The sequence below is a fragment of the Orycteropus afer genome, unplaced genomic scaffold, assembly GCF_000298275.1.
Source record: "Orycteropus afer afer isolate SDZICR_OR568_19922 unplaced genomic scaffold, OryAfe1.0 scaffold00014, whole genome shotgun sequence".
Classification (NCBI taxonomy): domain Eukaryota; kingdom Metazoa; phylum Chordata; class Mammalia; order Tubulidentata; family Orycteropodidae; genus Orycteropus; species Orycteropus afer.
The window spans coordinates 4,261,435-4,278,533 of NW_006921601.1; the positions used below are offsets into that span (position 1 = coordinate 4,261,435).

Sequence of the window (17,099 nt, forward strand, 5' to 3'; positions counted from 1 at the left end):
AAACCAAAGAGTCTACTGATTTACATCTTTCACCTGTGGCTAGTGAGTCCAGACACTGAGCCATCACTTCAAGAGCATCTCCACTTCTCAGTGAGGAGAACTGTAAATAGAAAACCCATTGACAGCTATTCAAGTAGAATCCTCACTTCCTTACCCACTGACTCACTTCTTTGGTTTTCATGCCATTTTATCCAAAGTTTCGTCTCTAGTTAAAATCCACCATCTCATAAGTGCAACTCAGTGCACTGATACTATAACATTTTATGACATTGCTCTGGAGAATTCCTCCCTGAAGAACTTGTGATCACTTTTTATACACTTTGCTGTATTATTGTATGATAACCAAAGAGTCTTGAACTTGGCCCCTCAGGTGTAAACACTCAATAGCACCAATTTGGAGCACTGCTCCTTAAGATTTCTGCAGGGAACAAATTCTCTTCACATAAGAGACTCAATTCCACCATGACATCTCCCTCCCATTGGGATGTGAAGCCAACAGCTGAATACATTTTAGTAAATCAGAGAAAAGAAAAGAAAGGAAGATGTAAAGGAGAGGTTCATGAAGTCTTTATGACCATAAACAAATGTTTAAATTAGACTCAGTTTTACTGAATTATACTGGTTTCTTTACATGCCTGGCTGAGACTCTATGTCTGCCTAGCTGACCATTCACAGGCACGTGGTAATTAAGAAAGTATTTTCTCTTGGTGGTCAAGATTAGAAAGAAATACAGTCTAAGAAAGGGAATCTTGACATAGCTGTCTTTTTTATAAAGTGGGCCTAAGAAATATTTCTTTATGACAAAGATATAATAAAGAAAATTGTTTTTGAAAGGATTTTGGAACCAGCCTTACCTAAAGTTGCCCCAGACAACCAAGAAGGTTTCAGTCAGGCAGTTTCTAAAGAAAGAGACTTAACATTGATTCTTATCACCAGTTCTAGCCCCAAGGAATGCTTTACAGGGTAAACATCCTGTGAGTATAACTGTAAATCTTCCTAGCTGCCTAAGCATTTGTGTCCAATGAAACTCCCATCTCTTTAACACTTCCTTTTGTGACCTCTATCAAAACGAACCAATCAGTGATTTTATTGTTAATCTCTTTGTTTCTTGCCCCATAGCTGTCGCCTCTTGGGACTCACTCTCTGAAATCACCATGTTTTCACTTATGTGGGTAGTTTCCCATTTGAATGGCTCCCTAATGCCAAATAAAACCTCTGAATTTTCATTTCAGTTTTGAGTGGTTTTTTTCCCCTATGAAAAAGGTGAGGTGAGAGGATGAGCAAGAACAGGAAATTTAGAGTTGGACAGAATGGACAATTTGTACAAAACAGGGAAACAAGGCAAGATTGAAGCCTATTTGAACAGAGTCCCGGCTAGAACTGGATGTCCCCACTAGAACTTTGTAGTTTTTGGTAGAAATACAGAGGCATTAGAAATATTTGAGAGAAAAAAATGTCATTATAGTAAATTTCATATTTAGAGCCGTTTAATTCGGAGTAAAAAGATCTGGCCAGCTGTTTGACTTTGAGCATTAATTATGTTATTGATAATTTTATTAATCTCACAGGATATGTGTGAGAATCAAAGGACTCAAGTCTCCATCTAAACTGACTTGAACAGTGAGTGAAACTTTTTGGCTCAGTCCCAGTAGAAGGTAGGAATGGATGAATTTCAGCCTTGGCTTTATCCAGAACTCAGACAATGTGGCCAGGACCTGGTTTCTTTTTTCTACTTCTCATCTCTGTTTTCCTAAAGTAGTTTCCATTATCGAGGAAACTCTCCATTCCTGGTGACAACAAAGCTGCCAACACCACCTAGGGAACAACATTCATCTCTCTAATCTGTGTCCAGTGGGAAATATAGCAGTTATCCTGAAGAAAATGGGTTTTTAGTCACAGAATCCAATCCAAAGACACCCCACCCCCCACCAAAAAATCATTCACCATGGAAGGATTACCCACCCATCCATGAACCAGTCATATGACCTTGGGATGGGAAATATTGCCTAAGAATAATTAGAACAGTAAAATTCCTACAAGAAAACAGGGGTAAATCTTCAAGACCCTGTTTTGGACAAAACAGACAAAATGGACTTTACCAAAATTAAAAACTTTTGTGCACCAAAGGACTTTATTGAAAAAATGAAAAGACTGGAGGAAAATATCTGGCAACTATGTATCTGATAAGGGTTTTAAGATCCAGAATATACAAGGAACTCTTGCAACTCAACAACTAAAGGACAAAAAAATCCATTCAAAAAATAGGCAAAGGACTTGAATAGACATTTCAGCAAAAAACATATACAAAGAACCAATAAGCACATGAAAAAATGGTTAAGATCTTAAATCATCAGGGAAACACACATTATAACCACAATGGCATACTACTTGATATATACCAAAACTAAAAAATCAAGCCAGTTGCCGTGGAGTTGATTAAGACTCATGGTGGCCCCATGTATTACAGAGCAGGACAGTGCTCCCTAGGATTTTAAAGGCTGTGATCTTTCCGAAAAAGATTGCCAGACCTTTCTTCTGGAGCTCTTCTGGACAGGTTCAAACTGGCAACCTTTCAGTTAGTAGTCAAGTGCTTAATCATTTGCACCACCCAGGGACTCTTCCATACATAGTAGAAAGGCTATTTTCAGAAAAACAAAAATAGCAAGGGTTAGCAAGGACATAGAGAAATTAGAACCCTCATGCATTGCTGAAAAACAGTTTGGATGAGTCTTAAAACGTTAAACACAGAATTGTCATATGGCACAGCAATTCCACTCCTAAGTATACACCCAAAAGAATTGAAAGCAGGAACTTAAAAACAGACTCTGATACACCAATGTTCACTGCAGCATGATTCAAAATAGCCAAATGGTAGAGACAACCCAAATATCCATCAGCAAACAAATAAATGGATAAATGAAATAAGGTATCTACACAGAAAAACAAAAAACAAACCAATTGTCATTGAGTCCAACTCATGGCAACCTGTGTGTTTCAGACTAAATTGCAAGCCTTTCTTCAGAAGCACCTATGGTGGATTCAGACATCCAACTTTTTGGTTTAGTAGTCAAGTGCTCTGGTGGCATAGTGCCTAAGGCACTTGACTGCTAACTGGAAGGCTAGCAGTTCAAACCTACCAGGCATTCCTCGAAAGGACAGTTGGGCAATGTAGTTCCACCTTGAGTCGGGGCTGACTCAGGGCACATAAAAACAACAACAGCCAAGTGCTTAACTATTTGCACTATGAAGGGACTCTATGTAAATATGTAATGAATATTATTAAGCCATAAAGAGAAATGAAGTTCTGACACATGCTATGACATGAATGAACTTTGAAAACATTATGCTAAGTGAAATAAGTCAGACGCAAAAAGATAAATATTGTATGACCCCACTTGTATGAAATGTCTACAACAGGCAAAAGCATAGAGACAAAAGTTTGTTAGTGATTACCAGGGGTGGGAGGGAGGGGAGAAGGAGAAGTTATTACTGAAGGTGTACTGAGTTTCTGTTTGAGGTGATGAAAAACTTGGAAATAGTGGTGATGGTTGCACAACATGGTGAGTGTAATTAATATTAATGAGTGTCAACACGGTGAGTGTAATTAATTTTAAGCACACTTAAAAATGGTTATAATGGCTAATGTTGTGTTATATATATATTTTACCACACCAGATTTTTTAAAAGAAATACATTTCTAAATAACCTGTGAGTCATAAAGAAATTAAAAAGCACTTTGCACTGAATAGTAATGGGTTGTATTATGCATGTACTTAAACTTGAAAAATGCTTAACTAAGTGTTCACTTCAAGAAATTAAACACAGTTAACAAAATAAACTCAAAGGAAAATTAGAGATAGAAAGTTATTAATGAAGTTGTTGTTGTTGTTGTTATCATTAGGGGCTGTCGAGTTAGGTCCAAATCTTAGCAATCCATGTACAACAGAACACAACACTGCCCAGTCCTGCACCGTCCTCATAAATCATTGTATTTGATACCATTGTTGCAGCCACTGTATCAATGCATCTCATTAAGGGTCTTCCCCTTTTTCACTGACCGTCTACTTTACCAAGCATGATGTCCTTCTCCAGGGACTGGTCCCTCCTGATGACATGTCCAAAGTATAAGCCATCCTTGATTCCAATATTATAAACTAAATAAAAATGGTTTTCAATAACTGAATGACAGCTTCATATTGGAATAGTGTTTTAATTAAGATCAGTAGGAACTTCTGTGATGTAGATTTAATGAAGGGATCCTTCTATGCTACCCAACAGAAATATCAAAATAGAAAGCGAACATGAAATATTCCACATGTTGCAAGAGGTGAAGTAACTTGTTCTGGAAAAAGTTGTTGCACAAGTAGTTTTGTGACTCAAGGACCATAGAAAATAAACCAAGTGAGTTCAACACATTCCCAAAAGAAAAAATAATCAGTCATTGTCAACTTGACAACAACTAACAGCAACTTTGTTTGAAAAGTGTTTCAGGCCATTTATTGACATACAAAGGAAATTTGACCAAAGCCTCCAAAAAACAGTGGTCTATAAATTAAAAAGACAGCGTAACGATCAAGTGAGATTTCAGGAAAGTTCCAATATTGCTCTCTGATCACCAATATTTTCTATAGTACACAGAAAAATACAATTTTGGATTGTAATCTGTGTGAATCCATGAACTAGAAGCAAGTTGGTCGACCCAAAAATAGCTGCACTTTCTTGTTCATTTATGAAACAAATTTTTCCTCCAGATGTAAAAATCTCATCTCTATTTGTGGATCTCTTGATGCTCAATTCAAAACTGAAAAGATCTTCAGGTCAGCCTAAAGCATCATTTTGAAGAAATTCTGTAGTAGCTAAAAAAATTTATAAGCAACACACTCTTTGTCCCATATGTCCCACCTTGAGAAATTTATCAGACAAAATTAAAAAGCATCAGTACATATAAACGTATGTGACCAGATATTTATTGAAGTATTGTTGTAATGACAACAATGTAGTAACAACCTGGATATCCATAAGAAATGGATAAATTGTTATATCATGTTATGAAAAATTATATGTCTGTGAAAAAAAATGATAGGAGTACATTACTGAAAGAGAGGGACACCTATAAGATATGATCAAACTTGAGGAACTCAACAAATTAAACATACTCATTATCAAGAAAGACAATCTGTTTTAACCATTCATTAAATTTAAATAGAGGGCAGCTGGGCAGTGACCAAATAGCACACGACTTCTCAATATAGTCAGACTGTGTGTGAAACCATTTTTCTTTGCCACAATTTCATCAAGGCTCTTTTCATCTCATTGTTCCGCAAGCTGTAGATCAGTGGATTTAGCAGAGGAGTAAGTAACGTGTAAGCCAGTGACATCAGTTTCTTGGTTTCCGGAGAGTAGCCAGATTTGGGTTGCAAGTATGTCATATTGGCTGTGCCATAAAAGAGGGTCACAGATGTGAGATGAGAGGCACAGGTAGAAAAGGCCTTTTGCCTCCCAGTGGTTGATGGCATCTTCAGGATGGCAAAGAGAATTCGAATGTAGGACAAGAGTATTAGCAAGAAAGGGACCATAACAATTAAAATAGTGCCTGTGAATGCATAGATTTCAAACAAGAAGGTGTCTGCACATGCAAGTTCTAGCACTGGGGGAGTTTCACAGAAAAGATGATTAATTTCACTGGGACCACAGAAAGGAAAGCTAAACACCCATGAGGTTTGAACAGTAGCTACCATGACCCCTGAGATCCATGAGAACATTATTAACTTCATAAAGACCATTTTGGTCATAATCACTGGGTAACTCAGAGGATGGCAGATTGCAGCAAATCGGTCATAAGCCATTGCCCCCAGGAGAAAACATTCAGTCCCACCAAAAAGAAGAATGAAATACATCTGTGCAAAACAGCCAGCAAAAGATATAGTCGCTTTCTCAGTGGAGAGGACCACCAGCATTTCAGGCATAATGACTGCACTGAAACTCACTTCCACCACAGACAGGTTCTGGAGGAACAGGTACATGGGGACATGAAGACGCTGGTCCAGAGAGATGACAAGTATGATGATGGCATTTCCCATCAGAGTCACCAGATAAATAACCAAGAAAACCCCAAAGATCAGCTTCTGGAGTTCAGGAAAGTTAGAAAAGCCTAAGAGAATGAATTCAACAACAGAACTTTCATTGTGCTTTTTCATTTCAGGAGTAGAGTATATATTGTTTTTATGGACATAGTACATATGAAGTCACAATCCAAGAGTTGAGAATCCAACTCTGTACTTCCTGACAAACGTAATGATGAACCCATCCTGACAGAAGTTCAGATTGATAATTTTGGACAATGGCCAGTAACTGGGAATAATGAATCTTTCAAATACAAATGAAGAATTGAAGAATTCTGGGTCACAAATCTTGTGTAAAAAGTACAAAATAACAGCAGGTGCTCTCTGGCAATATGTTTGTTCTGCAGGTTGAAAATTAAACCTATTCTTAAAATATACATAAAACATTTCATTATTAAGGAGCCACTGTTCATTACATTAATGATTGCATCATTCTGTTCTATTCAATTGCATATTTATATATGACTTTTAAAATAAATTGTTTCAAAGTAGGTAAATTTTTTTAAAGCCTAGAAAAATATTAAATAAACTAATAAATTCAAAATTAAAATAAGTTTTTATAAATATGTATTATAAATACCAAATTAAATTCAAAATGCATTTATGTTACTTGGTAAAGATGAAAAATAATACACACTCAAACATACATGACACTCAAAAGAGGTTGAATTTTACCTTTTTTTTTTTAAGAGCTTGTTTTACATTCAACATTACATGTACATTTAGTTTCATTCCCCATTTGCCATGTCCAACCCTAACCCAGTCTCATCCCCTCCCTACCCTGTAACCCTCCCCCCTGTGCCCCCTCATATTTATGCACTCCTGTTTGTCTTGCGTTTCCTCAATTTGAATGTTGGTCCTCTAAGGGATGTATTACCATAGAGTATGTGGGTGTGTCATCCTGGGGTCTAGTGGTCTACGTGTACATCTTGTTAACTATTGGGCTGAGAGCCAGCCCCTCAGGTGCATTTTATTCCAGGCACAGAATGTATTCCAGGGTCATAGTATTGGGGGTATCACCAGATTTCATCTGACCAGTAATTCTGGTCATTATTGAGTTTTTAGATTTTGTTCCATGTTTTTCCCTCCCACTCTATCCAGGATCTCCAGATTTGATCCTTTCCTGAGTGGTTGGCATTGGTAGCCGGGCACCATCCAGTTCTTCTGGTCTCGAGGACCATCGTGTCCTAGGGCTGATTGCTTCCAAATGCCCATTTTTTGTTTTGTTTGCTTTCTTCTTCACTTCCCATGCTAGGAGACCATTAGCTGCATCTTAGATGGCCATTTGAAAGCTTTTAAGACCCCAGTCGCTACTCACCAATGTAGAATGTGGAGCAAGACTTTTATGTATTTTGTTGTGCCAATTGAGTCTGGTGTCCCCAGTACTATGGTCCTGAGACGGTAGATCTATTGGATCTCTCTGCCATACTATCTGGTTATCTGTGAGGAATTACTGTGTGTCTGTCTTCTATTGTTTCTGTAAGGATTGCAGGTATTTGTATCCCTGGTGTCAAAGAGGTTGAAATTTAGATGCACTTGTCTTGGATGAACATAAATAAATTGGCTTCAAGTATATTGATTTCTGGCCAGGTTGGACCTGACCAATTATATTGAAATTTGTCTGGATGGTAAACTTTAGGGACCAGTCCTCCATGGCCCATTTTTGTGACCATCATGGTATGAAAGTGGCTTTTTAGAGCTATAAAAATTTCTGGTTTTGGTCACTCTAATATGTAGTTTAAACACTTCTTTGTCTCCTCCAATATACATCTCTGCCTCTTCTCCCTGCACTCAGCTTCCCCATCTTATGTTTAGAAGTTGCAAAATAACCTTCATTGTCCCATCTGGATCTGACAGGATTATTTCTCTGATTTGGTCATAGAAAACTACAGGCTGTAGGGCCTCCCTTCCATGAAGATGAGACACAGACTGAAGGGAAGATAGGATAGTGATGAGTAGGCACTTAGGAGGCCTGAGTTACTTTGGGCAAGCCAGGCCAAGCAGATCTGACCATCTTCCTCCCAACCTGGCTGTTCTTTGAGCACAGCACCTTCCTCCTCCCTCCCAGTCACACAGATCTAGTTCTCCCTGCCCCCAGCATCTTATTCGTTGCCAAGGCCCACAGTTCTTTAAAATCTGGATTCCCTCTGTCCTCAGCAAATCTATCCCACTGCCACTGCCCCAGCTCACTGCCTTCCCCAATCCCAAAGCCTCTCCCATTATTAAATAATGCCCTAACTGGCTCCTCCATGTTTTGTACCTTCTCCTGCAGTCTATACCTCACATCTGCCAGAATAATCTCACCCTGACTTCCAGAGCCTTTATAGTTTCTCCTCATAAGTAGAATAAGATGTCTATTTCACAGGCTGGTATTTAGGAAAACTGGATGATAACAAGTGCTTTAGACATTCAAATGAGAGAAAGTTTACTTCTGAGTGAAGAGGGATGGGGTACAACCACAATCACAGGATGTCTTGGGTGGTGAGGTCACTAGGAAAAAAGCCTAAGAAGGAAGGCTCACTTGCTCAAGTCAAAAGTTAGTGGATGACTCCTTAGCCTGCTGGCATTTGTATGATGCTTTGAAAACAAGCAGAATTTCATGACAGGATAAAAGAAAGTCAAGAGGACACATCAAGCTGAAGATATATAATGTTGTCTTAAGTTCAGATCTTTAAGACATTAGCAGAGAGTTGAAAGCAAGTTGACAGTCTTAACTAAATTTGACCAGAAAACAAAACAGACAAACAAACAAAAAAAACCTCACTGCTGTTGTGTTGAATCCGACTCATAGCAACCCTTCCTTGGGTTTCTGAGGCGGTGCCACTCCTCGGAAGGAAGGTTGGGCAATCCTACTTCCGTAGTGATACTGCCTCAGAAACCCAAGGAGGGGTCGCTATGAGTTGGGGCTGACTCGATGGCACATAACAACAACAACAACATCACTACAGAAGTAGATTGCCCAACCTTCCTTCCGAGGAGTAGCTGGTGGGTTTGAACCACCAGACTTCTGGTTAGCATTCAAATGCCTTAGGCACTATGCCACCAGAGCTCCAGAGTCATGTATTAAATAAAGTATCTAGATTAACTACAACAATTATATTTTGAAGGATCAAAAAGAGAACTCCTAAAATGGATAGTAAAATGAAAACATTTAAGTACATTTCTAATAGGAAAAAAAAAAAATATATCAGCTGTAAATGTTTATATATAGATATAGATAGATAGATACAGATATATATATTTAAAAATAAGAAAATTTACCAATACGACCAGTTGCTGCCGAGCCGATTCTGATGCATGGACCCTGTGTGTGTCAGAGAACTACGCTCCATAGGGTTTTCGATGCCGGCTTTTCTGAAGTAGACCACCAAGCCTTTCTTCTAAAAGAAAAACAGAAACTTCAGGAGGCTGATAAAGTTATGGAACAAGCTTATGTGAACCCTTTGTGAGGGATTTAAAAACATATATGAATAAGTAAATCTAAATGCGCTATCACAGCTAGACTCTCAGGTCTCAGGACACAACTTCTCCAGGAAGCCAAAGAGCCATAGGAAAAGCTTAGGATGCCTTCTAGTCCTCTCAGTTTTTCTCTTTCTAAGACACCAGGAGTATATTCATAGGTCCCTATTTTATTTTTTTCTTCCTGTTTCCTAGAACCTGAGTTTTGCAAAAACAGTTCCATTTCAGCTTTCTACCTGGGCCACCCCATCTCCTCCTACCCCAGCCCAATGCAGCCTCTCTCAGGGCTTGGCAACTAGGAGAGGAGGCTTAGGGCAGGGCCAGCCTCTCACCTTGGTATTAAGGGTTCTTGTACCAGTTGGCATTGTTGTCATTTTGTACAACTCACTGCAGTCCAATTCCCATCCGTGAACTCCTCAGAGTTTGCAGGAGATATTCTCTGACACCTGTCTCATTATTTAAATAAAATGCCCCCTTTTTCCTTGTCTTTAAAACTATGGGGTTGCTATTGGCTCTCCAATACAGAGTACACAACTCTTTCCCTCCCACCACCCATTTGTTTGCCATGAAATAAGAAACTAAGATCCAAATCAGCCTTTCTTTTAAGCCCCTCAGATATCCAACAAGATGCATTGACACAGTAGCTACAATAATGGTCTTAAATGCAGCAAGATTGTGAGAATGGTGCACAACTGGGCAGGGTTTCATTCTGTTGTACACAGGGTTTCTATGAGTCAGAGCTGACTCAATGGCACCTAACAATGACAGATATATTTTAGGCTTTAGCCTGCCATACTTAAAGGGTCTATTTTGTTATTTGGCTCATCATGTGTGCTTTGGGACCACCTCATTTTACAACCACCTCTGGTGACAACTTTGTGTTTTTGACATCAATTAAATTGCTGTAGGTCCATATCCTACAAGGGGAAAAAAAAATTATATTGTACTTTAACACAAAATACCCTAATGCTATCTTGGTTAATTCACTGGCATAACAACTGGCTCCATGATTAACTTTCTGTAGGACCTTGGGCAAATCACTTCCTGGTCTGGATTTTATCTGTCCGCATGATTGGCCTTATTTCTGAACCTCTCCTCCTTCCACCCCTTACAAACCTCTATGAATTGATTATTTGTTCAAGCAAACAATTCATAACTGTATTGCCCAAACTAGCTTCAATACCAAATATGTCAGCTCTGCTGATTGCTGAGCACTGAATTACCACTTGATAACTGTCTCTGATTATAAGTGAGAATAATTATAAATGCTAAACTCACTAACAAGTGTGCAAACAGAATCTTCAACTCCTTACCTACTGATTCTGTTTCTTTGATCTTCATCCCACTTAATCACGATTCATTTCTTTAGTTAAAAAACAAAACACTTCCATAAATACAACTTATGATTCCATGTGCTAGTTTTATAATGCTCACTCACTCTCACAACCGTGAAGTTGTATCTGACTCATAGTGACCCCTCTTTGGGTTTCTGAGACGGTATCACTATGAAGTAGATCACCTAATCTTTCTTCCAAGGAGTGGCTGGTGGGTTTGAACCGCCATCCCTCTGGTTAGCAGTCAAATGCCTTCAGCACTATGCCACCAGAGCTCCTAGTTTTATAAAACTGCATGGCATTTAATTGTACATGCTGGGAGAATCCTTCCCTAGAGAACTTCCACTCAATTAATACAGACTTTCCCGTATGGAAATAAGAAAGCTCAATTGCACAAACTTGGAGCAATACTCCTTAAAATTTCTACTGGTAATAAATACCTCTTAATATATTAGATTCAATTCCACCATGACATTATACTCTCTGGGTGGTTCAAATGGTTTAGCGCTTAACTATTAACCAAAAGGTTGGCAGCCCATCCAGGGGCACATCAGAAGACAGGTCTGGACATCTACATCTGAAAGATCACAGCCTTGAAAACTCTATGGAACAGTTGTACTCTGTACACATGGGGTTACCAGGAGTCAAAGTTCACTCAACAGCAACTAACAACATCTCCTAATAGGACATGAAAGCAGAAGGAGAGTAAATGTTAGTGAATAGCGATAGAGGAGAGCAGAGGGGAAGGAGAGGTGAGGCTATGAGCAGAGGCAGACAACCTAGAGTCGCTGTTCGTGCAATGGTGAGAAACAACTTAAGGCAAGTAGATTGATATCTCTGCAGAAATCCTAGGGGCCCCTCTAGAACCTTTTCTCTTTTCTGGGAGAAATATAGAGTCACTGAAAAATCCCACAGTTGTGGAATAACTCAGGACCAGAAAAATCCATAAATAAATGGTTTCAAGGACTTTGCCCAACTTCAGAGGTTGGTTCCTGAGCTTATATGAGGGGAAAGCAAATAGTCACATACCCTGCTAGTTAAGGAGTCTTCTTTGAACTGACCATCTCCTTATAGAACAGGCTAGATGTCTGAGTCTGACCGTAAACAACATTGCCTAGAGCCCTAGCTGAATGTCCAGCCCCCTTCTGTCCTGGTCAGAAAGCTCATTGGGAACCTTCAAGTGGGGAATGGGAAATGTGACAGAGATTATCGCCATTCTGAGTCTCTTATGAACCAAGAAGGAAAGCCACAGAATAAGTCCCACCAATGGACAGTGGGACCAGTAAATAATTTTTTTCTTTTGGTAAGGAGGATGTTGCAATTCTGCAAGTAATGTAAAAAGGGAAGAAGAATTTCTAACTTGTCTGAGATAGGGCATTGTCATTGATAGCTATGAAATAGATTGGTACAGAAAATCTTCAGTATAATGCCAAAGAGGCCTAAAGGTACAGAAGCTGTACCTATCTAGCACTGGTAGCACTAGAGTCTGATAGATGCCAAGGATGGTGTAATACCAGGGGCCAAAAGGGAGTATAGCAAGGATACTAAATTTATGTGCTATAAGCCCGATTTCAACAAGCTCTGATAGACATTTAAATAGTCAGAGAACCAGGAGACAAGCTGAAGAGAAAAGTACTAGACAGGAGAAGGAAGGGAAATGACAGAAAAATGATAGAAAATGTGATAGAAACAATTTTGGGCACCTTCCTCTCCTGTATTATATGAAATGATCTTTCCTGTCCATGAAGAACTAATAATCCAAATTATATTTGGACTTCAAAAGCAGCAACTGAGAAAGAACTACCCTAATGGGAGAGGAACCTTGGATCCCTCTTGCTTGTGCCTCTCAGGATTCCCTTTGTACAGGAATCCTATTTATACTTCAGGGAGGGGATGGTATTAGCAGGATGGTAGGAGTCAGGACAGGAATAGTACGATGCATTTAAAAAGTCTGAGTAGTACCTTATGTCCTTAAATATTTCATATGTCCCAAGTGAAAAACAAAGCTTATATTTTATATTTTCCAAAAGAATCCCTCTTTTTTTATATACATAAATATGTAAATATATTTATCACTCTCAGGAAGAATGTGAATTTCTGTTAAAAGATCCTCCAGGGACAGCCATAATTAAGGGTACTTGAAGAAGCAGCCCTGAAGCCATGGGAGCTTCAGGGACTTCTCCCTGGACAGCCAACCCATAACACTTCCTAAATTAGAGACTGGTCTTGCAAAACCTTATGCTTAAAGCAGAGGTGCACCATACTTTCCTCAGATTTGCCATTTAGAAAAATGACTGTGGAAACATTGTGGTGAATGGGTTTGAGAAGGCTGCTGAAATTAACCTGGTGAGCTGCAGATGAGCTTCAGAAAAATGTAAGAGGTACAATCCATTGGATTGGTGATTGAATGAAATATGTGAGGTGAGCACAAGGAGAAATCATAGTTGAAAGCTTAGAAGTTGTTTCTTTGACAAGATTAATGAAATCAACAAACCACTGGCAAATTTAACAAAGGAAAAGGAGAAGATGCAAATAACACAAATAAGAAATTAAATGGGCAACATCACAACAGAACCAACTGAAATAAAAATGATAATATCAGGATACTAAAACAAACAAACAACATGAAGAAGTGTACTCCAACAAAATTGAAAACCTGGAAGAAATGAACAGATTTCTAGACACAGACCACTTCCCAAAACTAACACAGACTGAGGTAGAAAATTTGAACAGACCCATAACAAAAGAAGAAATGGAACCGGTCATAAAAAATTATAAACCAAAAAAAAAGTCCTGGTCCAGATGGTTTCACTGGAGAATTCTACCAAACATTCAGAGAAGAGCTGACACCAATCCTACACAAGTTATTCCAGAACATAGAGAAGGATGGAATCCTCCCAGATTCATTTTATGAAATAAGCATAACTGTGCTACCAAAATCAGGCAAAGACACCACTAGAAAGGAAAACTACAGGCCAATGTCCCTCAAAAATTCTTGTTGTTGTTGTTGTTGTTGTTATGTGCTGCTGAGTCATCTCTAATTCACAGCAACCTTATGTACACAGAACAAAACACTGCCCAGTACTGTGCCAACCTCATAATCCCTACTATACCTGAGCCCATTGCTGCAGCCACCATGTCAATCCATCTTGTTGAGGGGCTTCCCTTCTTTCATTAACCCACCACTTTATCAAGCATGACATTCTTCTCCAGAGAATGGTCCCTTCTGACAACATGACCAAAGTAGGTGAGACAAAGTCTGGCCATTCTCACTTCCAAGAAGCATTCCAGCTGCACTTCTTTCAGGACTAATTTGTTTGTTCTTTTAGCAGTCCATAGTACTTTCAGCATTCTTCACCAACACCACAACTTAAAAAGCACCAACTCTTCTTCAGTCTTCCTTATTCATTATATAGCTCTCACATGCATATGAGGCAATTGAAAATGCCCTGGCTTGGGTTAGGTGCATCTTAGTCTTCAAGGAGATATCTTTGCTCTTCAGCACTTGAAAGGAGTCTTTTGCAACAGACTTGCCCAATTTAATACATCTTTTGATATCTTGATGGCTGCTTCCATTGGCATTAATTGTAGAGTCAAATAATATGAAGTCTTTGACAACTTCAATCTTTTCTCCATTTATTGTGATGCTGCTTATTGGTCCAACTGAGGATTTTTGTTTTCTTTATGTTGAGGTGTAATCCATACTGTAGACTGTAGTCTTTAATCTTCATTAGTAAGTGCTCCAAGTCATCCTCATTTTCAGCAAGAAAAGTTGTGTCATCTTCGTATCTCAGGTTGTTAATGAGCCTTCCTCCAATCCCGAGGCCATGCTCTTCTTTGTATAGTCCAGCTTCTCAGATTATTTGCTCAGCATATCAATTGAATGAGTATGGTGCAAGGATACAAGGCTGACACACTCCCTTCCTGATTTTAAATGAATGACATCCTAGTCTATGTACAGGTTCCTCATGAGTACAATTAAGTGTTGTGGAATTCCCATTGAGAGGAATTCCCATTCCACTCAAAGTTATCCACTATTTGTTATGATCCACACAATAGAATGCCTTTGCATAGTCAATAAAACACAAGTAGACATCTTTCTGGTATTCTTTGCTTTGATCCAAGAGCCATCTGACATCAGCTATGGTATCCATCACTCCACATCCTCTTCTGAATCCAGCCTGCAATTCTGCAAGTTCTCTGTCAATACAATGCTGCAACCATTTTTTAATTATCTTCAGTAAGATTTTACTTGTGTGCGATATCAATGACATTGTTCGATAATTTCCACATTCTGTGGGATCACCTTTCTTTGGAATGGGAACAAATATAGATCTTTTCCAGTCAGTTGGCCAGCTAGCTGTCTTCCAGATTTCTTGGCATATATGAATGAGTGCTCCAGTGCAGCATCTGTTTGTTGAAACATCTCAATGGTTATTCCATCAACTCCTGGAGCATTGTTTTTCACCAATTCCTTCAGTGCAGCTTCAACTTCTTCCTTCAGTACCACCGGTTCTTGATCATATGCCATCTCCTGAAATGGATGAACATCAACCAATTCTCTTTGGTACAGTAACTGTGTATTCCATCCATCTTCTTCTCATGTTTCCTGCATCATTCAATATTTTGCCCATAGAAGCTTTCAGTCTGCAACTCAAGGCTTGATTTTTTTCTTCAGTTCTTTCAGCTTGAGAAATGCTGAGCGTGTTCTTCTCTTTTGGTTTTCTAACTCCAGGTCTTTGCACATTTCATTATAATAATTGACTTTGTCTTCTCGAGCTGCTCTTTGAAGTCTTCTGTTCAGCTCTTTTACCTGGTCATTTCTTCCATTTGCTTTAGCTACTCTACATTCAAGAGCAAGTTTCAGAGTCTCTTCTGACATCCAGTTTGGTCTTCTCTTCCTTTCCTGTCTTTTAAATGACCTTTTGCTTTCTTCATGGGTGATGTTCTCAATGTCATACCAAAATTCCTCTGGTTTTCAGTCACTGGTGTTCAGTGCAACCAATCTAGTCTTTAAATGGTCTCTAAATTCAGGAGGGAGATAATCAAGGTCATATTTTGGCTCTCATGGACTTCTTTTTAATTGTCTTCAACTTCAACTTGAACTTGCACATGAGCAGTTGGTCTGTTCCGCAATCAGCTCCTGGCCTTGTTTTAGCTGAAGATATTGAGCTTCCCCATCGCCTCTTTCTGCAGATGTAGTCAATCTGATTCCTGTGTATTCTGTCTGGCAAAGTTCATGTATATAGCCACAGTTTGTGTTGTTGAAAAAAGGTATTTGCAATGAATAAGTCATTGGTCTTGCAAAATCCTATCATGTGATCTCCAGCGTTATTTCTGTCACCAAAGCCATATTTTCCAACTACTGGTGATTCTTCTTTGTTTCCCACTTTTGCATTCCAGTCAGCAGTGATAATCAACACATCTTGATGGCATGTTTGGTCAATTTCAGACTGCAGAAGTTGGTAAAAATCTTCAACTTCCTCATTTTTGGTTTTGGTGGTTGGTGTATAAATTGAATAATAGTAGTATTAACTGGTATTCCTTGTAGGTGTATGGATATTATCCTATTACTGACTTCAGGATAGATCTTGATACATTCTTTGTAACGATGAATATCACACCATTCTTCTTCAATTTGTCATTCCCAGCATAGTAGATCATAAGATTGTCTGATTCAAAATGGCCAAAACCAGTCCATTTCAGCTCAGTAATGCCTAGGATATCGATCTTTATGTGTTCCATTTCACTTTTGACAACTTCCAACTTTCCTAGGTTCATACTTTGTACATTCCATGTTCTGATTATTAATTATCCTGAAGTGAGAGCCAGGATACAAGTAGATATATGCACACCCATATTCAGCACTATTCACTGTAGCAAAGAGATGGAAACAACCTCACTCGCTCACTGCCATCAAGTCCATTCTGAATCATAGTGACCCCTTTGGGTTTCTGAGGCAGTAAATCTTTACAGAAGTAGATTGCCCAGTCTTCCTTCTGCGAGTGGCTGGTTAGCAGTCAAATACCTTAGGCACTACACCATCGAACTCATTGGAAAAAACCTAAGTGCCCATCAATGGAGGAATGTGTAACCAAACTGTGGTACATACACACAGTGGAATACTATGCAACAGTAAAGAATGTAGAATCTGCAAAACACCACATAACATGCATGAACTTGG

General features: G+C 38.9%; 1 protein-coding gene across 1 annotated transcript; it reads right to left on the reverse strand.

Annotated features, from left to right (window-relative positions):
- Positions 1 to 5,252: 5,252 nt before the first annotated feature.
- On the reverse strand, positions 5,253 to 6,197 carry LOC103209024 (olfactory receptor 10A3). Its single transcript, XM_007954796.2, has one exon. The coding sequence runs from the start codon at positions 6,195 to 6,197 to the stop codon at positions 5,253 to 5,255; it is 945 nt and encodes a 314-aa protein (XP_007952987.2).
- Positions 6,198 to 17,099: the final 10,902 nt, after the last annotated feature.